Raw genomic sequence first — 14,009 nt, 5'->3', positions numbered from 1 at the left:
TTTTCATTCACTGGACCAAATTTGTCACAAATACCCAATACACCCAAATTTGAGTACTGGTGGGGTTGTGGGGGGATTGATTTTGTCATTTGGGAGTTACAGTTGCTGGGATTTATAGTTCACAAAAGAGCATACACCTACAATCAAAGAGCATTCCGATCCCCACCAATGATAGAATTGGACCAAACTTCCCATACACAACCCCATGGCCAGGTTGAGAAGGATGGGATATAATTGCCCCAAATAAACAAATAATAAAAGTACATATGGAAAATGTTCATGAAATTTGCATGTGGAAATAAAAGCCAGGTTGCTCAATCTGAAATGAGAAAAGGATAAGATGGGAATAGGGATGGTATTTGGTGAAAAGCAGCAAAATGGGGAGTGGCTTTACTGCATATGTTGTACTATTGAGGTCTCTTAAAATGAAGCTTGTTGCAACATGGATGTTAAACCAATCAGCAGTCCTGTTCTTTTGTCAATGGTTTTGTGAATGCTCAGTCCTTATTTGGACTATTTTGACATTGCATTTACTGTTAGCATTTCTCAGAAGTATTTTTGTACTTCTGCAAATCTTAGGAGTTCCCTAAGCCTGCAGACACATCCCATATTGTGTGTGTGTCAGGGAAGGAGAAAGTGAAGTATTAGCACTCAGAGGTAGAAAAAACAATGACCTAAAATGACTACAACATGAGTAGAAATGGCAAATGAGACCAACTGAGACCCACAGATAATGATTCATCATCTATCCCTCATAGGCCAGCTAAGGGGACGACTGACTGAGAAAGCCGCATGTATAAAGAAACAGAAGGAAGAGAAAGTGTCTGTTACAAGACCAAAAGTGTAGGAAGTGTTGTCCTAAAGGAGGTGAGCATGCAAGCGTGCTTTAAGGCCCTGGCACGCTTTCCAACTATCCTAATTAATCCTTTGTTGTCACACTTTTATAGCTGCTTTTGCACTTCGAACTCAGTTGCAGCCATTGGAGCAAAAGGAAAGAAAAGTGGGATGAAGAAGGAAAAATTGGGACAACAACAACAACAAAACTTTATTTATATACTGCTCGATCTCCCAGAGGGGACTCAGAGCGGTTTCCAAGTAACATCATCAATGCATACAAAGTAAACAACATAAATTAACAAGACAATATAAGCATAAAAAATCACAATGTTAAAAGCAACTGACAAAGTTGGGTAGCAAATCAGAACAGGTTTAGGGTGATTTGAGTCTGGATGTAGAGCTCAGGGAATGCAGTATCTTATTCTTATTAATGATAGTAAATGCGCTATCGAGTACTTAAATCCTGTGTGTGTGTGTGCCTTCAAGTCTCCTGTTGACTTATGGATTTCATAGGGTTTTCTTTGGCAAGAAATACTCAGAAGTGGTTTTGGTAGTTTCTTCTTCTGGAATATAGCCTACAGCCTCTGGTATTGGTTGGAGGTTTACCATCCAAGTACTAACTAGGGTTGACCCTGTTTAGTGTCCAAGATAAGATGGGTTATTTACCTTTAGGGTATTTATGCCCTATCTACGATCCTAGACCACCTGTAATTCTAGTGCATAAACAACACAGACATAAAGTAATCCAAGGAGACACATAGAAAGTTAGCGAGAACAGAAATGTGATCAAGGTAATACAGAGTCCAAGAACAAATAGCAGTCTGAGTGGAGTCAAATGCCACTAACTGAGTCATCAAAGAAAACAACCCCATGAGCCAACCAGAGTTCTGGAATAAGAGAACAAAGAATATCACAATAACACATATTTTGGTGCTGGTTTTTAGTAGTAACTGGAGACCCAGGTGGGATAATATGTTAAACCCTTGTGCCGGCAGGACAAAGGTTGAGGGTTTGAATCCAGGGAGTGGGTGAGCTCCTGTCTGTCAGCTCCAGCTTCTCATGCGGGGACATGGGAGAAGTCTCCCACAGGATGGTAAAACATCTGGGCAACCTCTAGGCAACATCCTTACAGATGGCCAATTCTCTCACACCAAAAGCGACTTGCAATTTCTCAAGTTGCTCCAGAAACGAAAAAAAGCAGCAACTAAATGGCCTTGATTATGCTATTTTATAAAAGTTGCAAATAAGCATAGCTGACCTAATTGTCTAAGGGCCCTTCCAGTCAGGCCCTTTGTCCCAGAATCTTATCCCAGTGACAGTGTGAGATTTAAGCAGCAAACCTGGGATCAGATGCTGGGATATAGGGTCTGTCTGCAAGAACCATAAGGGCCATTCCACACAGCCCTATATCCTAGAATATCAAGGCATAAAATTCCACAATATGTGCTTTGAACTGGATTATCTGAGTCCACACTCAGATAATGTGGGATTTTCTGCTTTGATATTCTGGAATACAGGGCTATGTGGAAGGGCCCTACGAGTATTCTTTTAAATCAGACCAAGGCTTCTTCTGGTATTTTGTTGCTGTGGTTTCAATATCCAACATCATAAAGGCTGAAGTTTCTTAGCCTCCTGTTTCTGGTCTTGAAGTTTTACAAAGAACGGTCCAGGCTATACTTCCAGGGAAGGGCTGCCAGCTTCCTCTGGCTCTTAGTGAAACCTATTATTGTGATCTCTTCCCCTTGTTCAGTTGAGGAGGCCTCCTCCAGGGACCCTTCCACACAGCCTTATATCCCAGAATATCACGGCAGAAAATCCCACATTATCTGAGGGCACATCCAGACAGCTCCTTTATTGTGGAAAATTCCACAATAAAAAGGGGGCTGTCCAAATGACGTTCTGGACAACCCGCAATTAATTCACCACAAACCAGGAAAACCCTGGTTTGTGCCAGATTAATTAGATAGTGGATTTATTCCATGCCTTCTTGGAAGGTGAAGGCTAAGCCCACTACTTCCAGTATCTGGACTGCAGCCCAGACACAATTCCCACAGTTTTCCAGTTTTAAAAGTAAGGAAAACTTATCTGGCCTACAATAGAGTGTTGCTGGAGCTCTCCCGGCATGTAGAAATGATGTGCCAGGAGAGCGGAGGGGGGAGGGAAGGAAAATCACTCCCTCCCCGTGCTCTCCTGGTGCATCATTTTTACGTGCCGGGAGAGCTTCGGAAACAGTCTACTGGAGGCCGGGTAAGTTTTCCTTACTTTGAAAAGAGGTTTTAGGGCTTTAGGGGAGGGGGGTTGAGTCCCCAGGTGTTCTCCTGAGCCAGTCCCGGAAGAACATCTGGATACCCACCCCAGAAAGCATGTGCTTTCTGGGGTGTGTGTGGATAGGGACCTAGGAACATCTGCATTTTTAAAACTTGAATGCTCCCGGGATAAAAGACTGTGTGGAAGCGCCCTGAGTGTTGACTCAGATAACCCAGTACAAACCAGATATTGTGTGATTTTCGACCTTGATATTCTGGGATATAGAGCTGTGTGGAAGGACCCGAAGTAGGACAGACTATATCTGCACTCCATAAGCAAGTGCAGGCCAGGAATACAGAAGACGTTAGATCCAAGATGTGTTATAATGCTTTAGATCCTTTTGGGATTGACTTCATTAAGCATATGTTTGCCTTCTGTCTCATTTCTACATGTATCCCCCCCACACATATGTACGGAAGAACCTGAGCATCTTGCTCGAATTTTTTTTCAATTGACTGTAATTTTAGATAAATGCATCCAGTTATTAAAGCACTTTTGCTTGCATTTTAAGTTGTGTGCATTTTTCTTTATAATTTAAAAATGCATACATTGCCAAGTATATATATGAAGAAATCAATAGATTCCACATAGCACATTATTGTTACAGTATTCATGCGCAATTCCAGGAAGTGCAGATAGGGAGCCTTAGGTAGAGCGAATTCATCACACAGCCCTAGTAATGAACAAGTATTAATTTCCTTTTGGAACATTATTAGGAACACTCTCTTGATTGTTCCTTCAGTAATGACTATAGGAATAAAGGTTCCTTATTATGAGCATCAGGACAAAAGACATGGGAAGTGTTTTCAACTTAAGAAGGGGGTTGTGCTTGGCTTTTGTGGTAACTTTGCACAATACTGGTGTTCTGCAGCATCACCAACTTCCTCCCACTCTCTGAAGTCATTTCCCAGGTGAAACTGTTTCCATGGGTAATAGGTTCCTTTTTCAACTGTTGACCTCACTTCCTCCAAGACTATCTATTCCATGTAACCAGGCATCATTTCTGTAAGTTCATAAAATCCAACTGCATGCTGTGCGAGGATCAAATTGAGAGTTGTCACGGGACCATCTCGGGAATTTTTTAGTGATTGAACAGAGTGAGCATTCTACTACAATACAAGTAAGCTGGAAAAATGGTGCATGAATTGATGTGATCTTTAGGGGGGAAATATTAAGAAAATATTTCTTGTAAAGTAGTCAGAACGGAATCCACTCCTCATAGCTTGAGGAAGGGGTGAAAGCCTTAGAGCAGTGGTTCTCAACCTGTGGTCCCCAGGTGTTTTGGCTTACAACTCTCAGAAATCCCAGTTTACCAAATGTTGTGATTTCTGGGAGTTGAAGGTCAAAACATCTGGGGACCCACAGGTTGAGAACCACTGCCTTAGAGGGACAACTTGGAGAAGAGGTTTGTCGTTTCCGAGTGACTCTTTCAAAAGATATCTTTTGTACTACGCAAAGGAAAGCTCAAATGACATGGCACACAAAATTAAAATTTGATAATGGTTCTGAATCAAAGCAGGTAGAATTGCAAAAGTTTTTCGCCTTTGAAAATCAGTGGTGAGTGAGTCTTTATTGTGATTTTAGATGACAGCCATAAGGAAGGCATTTCATCCAAGGCACAGAACTAACTCCCGCTGAGAAGCAGTTGATAGAGTTGGAACAAATTAATTATCGATGGCCAATTTGTGTTTAGGTTATGTTAAAGCATGGGGCAGTTGATGTGTTGAAGCTATTTTGGGGTAGTATTCAGTTCACTCCTTTAGAGGCTGAACTAAATCTCAGGCTGGATAATTTTAAATTATGTTTACATGAAGTGACAATTAGTTGAGAATTAATGTCGTTTGATTCTTTGTGCTTTTACTGTTGCAACAAGACTTTTATTCCAAGTTTGGAAAGATAGACAATCACAATCCATTTTTAATGGACAGATCTTACTGTTTAACTGTATATTTAATAGACATGAAGTTCAAGGAAATGTAAAAGGTTAAGGGTTTCCCCTGACACTAAGTCTAGTCATGTCCAACTCTGGGGGTTGATGCTCATCTCCATTTCTAAGCTGAAGAGCCAGCATTGTCTGTAGACACTTCCTAGGTCATGTGGCTGACATGACTGCATGGAGTGCCATTACCTTCCCTTAGAAGTGGTACCTATTGATCTACTCACATTTGCATGTTTTTGAACTGATAGATTGGCATAATCTGGGGCTAACAGCGGGAACTGACTTCGCTCCCCAGATTCAAACCACTGACCTTATGGTCAGCAAGTTCAGCAGCTCAGTGGTGTAACCCGCTGCACCACCAGGGGCTCTCTAGGAAATGTGGTCATCTTATGTTCATGTCTAAACCTAGCGCTACCACACTGACACAGAGTTATAAACCCTATATTTATTATGACTGGAAATTATTGCTTTTTATGATGTACAAATTGGTGTTCCAGAGAAACAAGGATTCCTTGATTAGAAGTCCTTGAAAGACAGGTTGTTCATAAGGATCTATCTTCACCCAGAGCACTAAGGTACAAGGAAATATTTGAGTGTTTCCCAAATCACAATTGGAGCTCACATAGAACTCAAAACATTCATGCAGACATCACAGTTATATTGAGTAGACCCCAATTCTGGTTTCTCAGCCATGAGCCCTTAGATTTCAGGCTTCCTCCCATTCTCTGAAGTGAGCTTCCATCATTTCCAGCTATTGTCAGGGATGATAATATTTAAAGTCATCTCCAACTATGCATTCTCTAGATATGATAAATGCTGTCATCTAAGGGTGACACCAATGTAACTACCATGACTCAATGTTATGGAATCATTGGAATTGTAGTTTTACAAGGTCATGAGTATTCTCTGTCAAAGAGTTTTTGTGTATCACCAAACTATAGATCCCAAGGTCCCATAGCACTGAACCATGGTTGTCAAAGTGATTTGTGTGTGTGTCAGGAGCGACTTAATAATTTATTTATTTATTTATTTATTTACTTATTATTTGACTAGTCATATGACCATTTCAAAATACAACACGAATAAAATACAAGGCAAAAAGGAGAGAACAGCAGCTAACCTTCTATTTACAGTCAGAATCTTATTTTCCTTGTTCTTCTTTCAGGAAATGTGCTCTTTTCTTGATAGCTTTCAGAATAAAAAGGCTTACTCTGATTATGGTGGATCTTTCTTGTCCTTCCAAGAGGAATGTCAGAAGGTCATTTCTGTTGGGGAAACCTGCAGTCGGACAATATTGGATGTAAATATCTGTATCACAGTTCAGCATATGCTGGACAGTCAATTAAGAAATGTTCAATATCTTCCACTGTTTGTTCTCCCCATACACAGAATCTCTCACTTCTTGGGATGTTACTGTAATACCCAATTTGTAGTGTCAGGGGCGACTTGAGAAACTACAAGTGGCTTCTGGTGTGAGAGAATTGGCTCTCTGCAAGGACATTGCCCAGGATATGCCTGGATGTTTTGATGTTTTGCCATCCTTATGGGAGGCTTCTCTCATGTTCTTGCATGGGGAGTTGGAGCTGACAGAGGGAGCTCATCCGCACTCTCCATGGATTCAAACCTGTAACCTGTTGGTCATCAGTCCTGTCAGCACAAAGGTTTAACTGATTGTGCCACTGGGGGCTCCTTGTGAATGAATGTCAAACAGCATTCATTCTACAGTGTAAATGCACCCTTAATCAACATGTCAAGGGTCTGGAGAACAAGCCCTATGAGGAGTGGCTTAAGGAGCTGGGCATGTTTAGCCTGAAGAAGAGAAGGCTGAGAGGAGATATGATAGCCATGTACAAATATGTGAGAGGAAGTCACAGGGAGGAGGGAGCAGGCTTGTTTTCTGCTTCCCTGGAGACTAGGACGCAGAACAATGGCTTCAAACTACAAGAAAGGAGATTCCATCTGAACATGAGGAAGAACTTCCTAACTGTGAGAGCCGTACAACAGTGGAACTCTCTGCCCCAGAGTGTGGTGGAGGCTCCTTCTTTGGAAGCTTTTAAACAGAGGCTGGATGGCCATCTGTCAGGGGTACTTTGAATGCAATATTCCTGCTTCTTGGCAGGGGGTTGGACTGGATGGCTCATGAGGTCTCTTCCAACTCTATGATTCTATGATTCTTTGTCAATTAGCTAATTGGCTAGTAATTGTGGAAGTTGTTTTCCAACACATCTGGAGATACACTATCTGAGAAGGTGAGACAAGAAGAACTACCAGAATATCCTTCTATTCATTGTTTTCCTTGAGAAGCAACATGCTTGATATTCTGCTTTCTAATGTTATCTCCTTTCACTTCCAGACTCTGAGAGGATGGCTGATAAAAATGTGGTCCTTGGTGTTTACATCTTTGCCTTTGTGACTGGACTCCCATCCAACCTCCTGGCCTGCTATTCATTCCTGAAGAAAGTGACCGAGAAGCCAGTACCCATTGACATCCTTCTGCTCAATTTGACCATATCCGACCTCTTCCTTCTAATCATTTTGCCTGTCAAGATGGCAGAGATTGCCTTAGACAACACTTGGCCTCTCCCTGACTTTCTTTGCCCAGTGGCCAACTTCATCTTCTACAGCAGCATCTACCTCAGCACCCTCTTCCTCATGGGAGTCAGCGTGGAGCGCTATCTATGCATTGCCCACCCTGTCAAGCACAAGTTAAACCGCAGGCCAACCTATGCAAAAATGGCCAGCCTCTTCATTTGGTTTCTAGCCTGCTCCCACTGCTTAAGTATTGTCTATGGGGTAGAATACTCTGACAGGACTGCAAAGAAAAGTGGTTCCAACGGAACGTGTTATGACAACTTCACTGAAAAGCAGCTAAGAATCGTCCTCCCTTTCCGGCTAGAGCTCTGCATTGTCCTCTTCTTCATCCCTTTTATCATTACCCTTTTCTGTTACATCAGTGTGATCCGCATCCTGACCTCCATGCCTAACATCAAACCCCAGAAGAAGCAAAGGGCTGTGGCCTTAGCCTTGGCCACTGTTCTTAACTTCTCCCTGGCATTTGCTCCCTACAATATATCCCACATTGTGGGTTTTATTGAAGGTAAGAATCCTGACTGGAGAGTGGAGACCTTTTTTCTCACTTCCCTCAACACCACCCTGGACCCTGTGATCTTCTTCTTCTCTTCTGCCACTATCCGTCGAACCTTTACTGACTTCTGGCTCCGCATATGTTCAAGTATTAGGTCTCCATGTTGTCGGATTTGTTGCAAGGCTCCAAATGCAGAAACTAAAGATGAAGAAGCTGGTCGGGCATCTGTCTCAAATATGCTGGCTGGGTCCAGCACACCTACTCCTTATACAAGATCTGGGATATCTGAGACTTAATTCCTCCATAAAATGTTCCAGAAACAATGCAAGATATCTGGACTCCAAAGCAACATTAAGGGCTTTGAGATCTATGTTGTGGTCTGTTAGTAGAACCCTGGGACCCACTATTTAGAGACAGACACTCTCTTAATATTAAAGAACTTTTTTAGCTAGGCATATGTTTTCAGTGTCAAAACTGAGGGCACTTCCAGACAGCACCGAATCACAGGGGCAAAAAATCCTGGGACTTCAGAAGAGGTCCACATACAGACCTGTTGGTCTCGGGATTTCTTCCTCAGTTGTCCAGACTTGATGCTTTGATGTGAGATTTAGAGGCTCCCAAGATGGCCACTGTGGAACTTCCACCAGGAACCTTGGCAGGTTTTAAAAAAAACCAACCCCCCCCCCCCCCCCCCCAAGATTCAAATATTCGGATACGTGGAGGTCTGGATATGCGGATAATTGCAAAGCTCCACTGTGCCCCCCACATGTTTCATGAACTTTCTGACACACAAAGTTTTTGCCTTCTACTCAAGTGTCATCTTTTTAGGAACCGACCAATCAGGAAAAAATCTAGATAAAAAATCCCATGATTTCCATATATTTATTATGACTGGAAAGTATTGCTTTTTATGATGTACAAAAACTGGTGATCCAGAGAAACAGGGGACCCTTGATTCTAATGCAGGAATATACAGATATTCGAAGATGTGGATATTTGGCTCAAAACTGCGATATTCCCACATCTGGAACTCTTGCGTTTTTTGCCTTTTGTAGCGATTGCTTTTGTGTTTGCAGGGAACGGCGTCTGGCCACCCTCCTGTTTGCTGTGGAAGCTTCTGGGATAAAGGTACTGTCTAAATGAGCTTTGAGTAGCACTCTCAGATTTTCCTTACTGGGATCTACTGCTTCAGAATTTCTGTGATATAATAAGAATGAAAAGATTTCTTGCTATGAGAGATATTTTTAAACTATTGTGCATCCAAAAGCCCATCTAATCTTCTGCAGTTCATCAAAGGATATACCAGTGTTTAACCAATCTGCTTTTTGTTCATCTTTGCTCAAGAGCACACTTGAAAGAAACTGTCAAACAAACATTCAAATCCGAGAGCTGCCTAATGTACTGACTTCTCTATGTAAATGTAACATTTGAAAACATGCATTGAATGAGAAATCTGGCTCCTGTTGCCTTGAATGACTAGTAATTCTCTGGAGTCTTTTTACAGTCAACAAAGAGAAGATTGTATCTGTCAGGGGGTTTCTTCCTTTAAAGAACTCTTTCCATGTTAGTCTGTTTGCCAAGGATCCCTTACAAACTGGAAGGAAGATCCTGTGGGTGGTGTTATGCTGTGAACACAATACTTATTCAGATGAATCACTTGCCAGGTCTAACTGGTCTTCAACAAAACTGAGTGTGCTTGCCATAGAATAGCTCACAATACTGGACACGTCTCATTTGTAAAAGCCATCTCTCCATCTCTTCCCATATCTTTTAAGAAATATTGAAAAGTTAAAATCCCTGAATGAGAAGACAGGAAAGTTTGGAGAAGATAATGATGCTGGGGAAAATGGGAGGTAAAAGGAAGAGGGGCCGACCAAGGGCAAGATGAATGGATGGTATCCTTGAAGTGACTGGCTTGACTTTGAAGGAGCTGGGGGATGGTCCAGGAGGTCACAAAGAGTCAGAAGTAACTGAATGAATAAACAACAACAACAACAATCCCTGGAAACTTTATTAGCTAATTTCTGCAGAACAAGCTACTGTGTTATATCAACTTGTTTTGAGTCAGTTGGGCAAATTATCATTTGGAAAGGCTCATTGACCATTTTTTTTGTGGACTCTCTGATCAGTCCCAACATTTCTTAAACCAAATTCAGCATCGGATTTTTTACTTCCTGTGGCCAAACAGAGCACACATAGATCTGTTGGCTTGAGAGAGTTGGATCAGTTGGAGAAGTCCCCAGTGGTGCAATGGGTTAATCCGTTGTGCCAGCAGGTCAGAGGTTCGAATCCAGGGAGAGCACAGATGAGCTCCCTCTGTCAGTTCTGGCACCCTTTTCAGGTATATGAGAGAAGCCTCCCACAAGGATGATAAAATATCAAAAATACCCAAGCATCCCTTGAGCAACGTCCTTGCAGACGGCCAATTCTCTCACACCAGAACGACTTGCAGTTTTTCAAGTCACTTCAGACATGAAAAAAGTGGAAGAAAAACGTCCATGGGGCAGGAGATAGATGACCAAGAAGCCCGGACTATGACCTTGTTTGTAGTATTTTAACAGCAATGAGAATTATTACAATGTGTTATATATATTGTTATTATTTTCATAAGCTATTGCTCATTTGTTTTGTAAATGAAAGCTGTGTGAGAGAGTGTTTAGAGGAAAACAGTAATTAAAGTGAACCATGAAGTTCATAGGTGATTTCAAGTCAGCTCTCTTCGCCCACACTTCTTCACAGGGGTGGTGTGTAGTACAATATGTGCCTGTATGATATGAGATAGAGAAACCTGCACTTCCCTTGAGATGTGATAAAGACATTAATAAAGAATTAAACAAAAACAAATGTCAAAAATGCCTAAGACTGCATTAATCCAATGATAAGGTTCTCAGGATAAGGTCTCCTTTTCCATCAGTGGTTGGCTTGTGAGAAAGCTTTTGGCCTAAGAGTTACAATTTCTGCCTCTTATTGGCTTTGTACCAGAAGCCATTGAAATCCACAAGCATGTGGACAATTTCAACAGAAAGGAGGAAACCATGAAAATGAACAAAATCTGGCTACCAGTATTTAAAAAACTCGAAAATCAGAACAGTAAATAAAGAGCAACATGCAAAAAAGCAGGGAAATTCCAGACAAGAATCAATCAGGGCTAGCTAGCACCTCCCAACAAAGGGTTCCCCCAGGCAGCGACCAGTCTGGCATTGAAGCCACAAGGCCATTTAATGCTAATCAAGGTGGCCGTTTGCAACATTCACACCTGCCTCAAGCAGACAAGAGTTATTTCTCCACCCTGGACATTCCACAGATATATAAACCTCACTTGCCTAGTTTCCAACAGATCCCTCAACCTCTGAGGATGCCTGCGATAGATGTGGGCGAAACGTCAGGAGAGAATGCTTCTGGAACATGGCCTTACAGCCTGGAAAACTTGCAGCAACCCAGTGATTCTGGCCATGAAAGCCTTCAGCAACACATACTCTCTTGATGGTTTTGTATATGAGATGAGTACTTTGAATGGTTACTGTCTTTAGTAAATGGAGTGGGGGGTGTTTTCTCCTTATTAGCAAAAAAAAAAACATTTTAAGCCTTTGGTTAAACTTTTTAATGCAGGAAGATTTTGTTCAAGCGATATGTTGTACTTGTAGCTTTTTAATATGTTTTAAATATGTTTTAGACTTATTTAACTTTGTATATATATAATTGTTTAGCTGGGTTTTTACTGCTTTTGTCCTAATTGGGTTCTTTTATACGTTGCACTTTTTTCAACTTGTTGAGCCATGGACTGAATAAAGGCAAGATTGAAAATTATTTATTTATTAAAAAAAAATGTCTTATAAGTAGAGAAATATGCGGTCTACCAGCTATGATTATTTGACTACAATAAAACTGCAAGAACAGGAGGAACAAGAAGGGAAGTCAGACTTGAGAACATCAGTCCATAGGCAAGAAAGTAAGCATCCAGCTAAGAGAAAGAAACACTACCAGAAACCTAATATTATATACTTCTACTGTGTACCTGGGACCACCTGTGGCACAGCAGGTTAAACCACTGAGCTGGTGAACTTGCTGACTGAAAGGTTGGCGATTTGAATCCAGGGAGCGAGGTGAGCTCCCGCTGTTAGCCCCAGCTTCTGCCAACCTAGCAGTTCAAAAACATGCAAATGTGAGTAGATCAATAGGTAACACTTCTGCAGGAAGGTAATGGTGCTCCATGCAGTCATGCTGGCCATGTGACCTTGGAGATGTCTACGGACAATGGCAGCTCTTTGGCTTAGAAGCCGAAGCACCACCCTACATGACTAGACTCAATGTCAGGGGAAACCTTTACCTTTACTTTAACTGTGTACGTGAGAATACATAGTTAACTGCATGAATAAAGTTGTTTAATTCCTTCATTTCCAGTGTCTGACTTCATTGTCACAACGTATGATGAAGGAAATCTGGTAGTTGTTTAGCGTTCAAGGGGAGATATCGAATTCTATTTGACATATGGAACCTGAATGGGGAAGTGTAGCCAGTGGGCCATATGCAGTCTTGGGTCTTTGTTTTGTGACCTCCCACAAACACCAGGTAACCCTGAAATCTGTGACACTTGCTGAGTTATGGCAACCACGTGAATTTTGGAGCATTTTCTTATACAGGGGATACTCAGAAGTGGGTTTGCTAGGTTCTTCCTAAGAAATATTGCCAATTGCACCTGGTGTTTGTCTACGGTCGCCCATCCAAAAACCAACCAAACTAGCCCTGCTTAGCTGCCAGATCTAATGGGATTTTGTGCCTTTAGGACATTTTGGCCCTTTTCTGAAGCCTATAGCCCACTCCAATTACCCATATTTATGTGAGTCTCATCATTGGTGATCCCTTGTGTCAGAGTATGATTGCCTTCCAAATGTAGGGCCTTGGCGGTGGTTCCCTAGGTGACTGTGAAGACCTATTCTTGACCAATGTAAAAGAATTATATCTGAATTTCTAAATCCACACAGTCAGGGTAAAATTCTTGTGGCAGGGGGGTCTTTATTCATCCCACCTCTTGCCAAACAAATTGTAATGAGAATGGGAATGGGAGGTTAAGAGGAGAGAACCTCTACCACATGGAGAGGATCACCCTTTGTTTGGAGATCCCACCGCTGCATCACCAATTGTAAAGAATTTTTACATAATCCCAAATGCTGCTCACCAAAAATATAAAAGATTAGTAAATAAATACAATTAAGTGTTTGGGGCTGCTGAAACTTTGCCACCAATACACTGTTTTCTGAGGTAAAGTTCTGTGATCACTGGCAACCACCACACTTTAAGGAATATTTAGCTTCTGGTTTAGCTAGAGGTTTCAAGTAAATTCTGTGGTGCTGGATTCGCACTGAGGACTCTGAACTCTGAGGTAAATAACAGTGAAAACCTTCTAGTAGTTTGCTGCCACCAATCTTCATATTTTGTTCCCCAGATAATGGAATAGTATTTCTATAGACAGAGACACTTTGAGACAGTTGTTGTTAAACAAAGAATAGCTCTACACTAGCTATTCTCCCTAATAGCTATCTATCTTTACTAACTGACCAACTCTTGGCTTCTCTGACTTCTCTTCTCCTAACACACAAACCCTCTCCACTCTTCAAACACCAGACCCTGACTGCTTCTTTAAACACCAAACCCTAACTGAGCTGTCAGATTTTTAAACGCCCCTACTTCAAGCCTTTTTTCCTCTGCTCTCCAGCTAAGCTCCACCCACTCTCTCCCAGCCAGTTACAAAGCTCCCTACATTTCCCTCCAGACTGCTCCTAAGCTCCGCCCCCTCTAGGAAATGGGTACTCTAAGATGGCCTCCTTGCACCATCTCATAAAA

General features: G+C 41.8%; 1 protein-coding gene across 1 annotated transcript; it reads left to right on the top strand.

Annotated features, from left to right (window-relative positions):
* Nucleotides 1-4,231: 4,231 nt before the first annotated feature.
* LOC137097911 (free fatty acid receptor 2-like) lies at nt 4,232-8,842 on the top strand. Its single transcript, XM_067473378.1, has 2 exons — nt 4,232-4,264; nt 7,437-8,842. The coding sequence occupies exon 2, from the start codon at nt 7,448-7,450 to the stop codon at nt 8,462-8,464; it is 1,017 nt and encodes a 338-aa protein (XP_067329479.1). The 5' UTR covers nt 4,232-4,264; nt 7,437-7,447; the 3' UTR covers nt 8,465-8,842.
* The last annotated feature ends 5,167 nt before the right edge of the window (nt 8,843-14,009 follow it).

This window comes from Anolis sagrei, chromosome X, assembly GCF_037176765.1.
Source record: "Anolis sagrei isolate rAnoSag1 chromosome X, rAnoSag1.mat, whole genome shotgun sequence".
Classification (NCBI taxonomy): domain Eukaryota; kingdom Metazoa; phylum Chordata; class Lepidosauria; order Squamata; family Dactyloidae; genus Anolis; species Anolis sagrei.
This window is presented reverse-complemented; position numbering and strand designations above follow the sequence as displayed.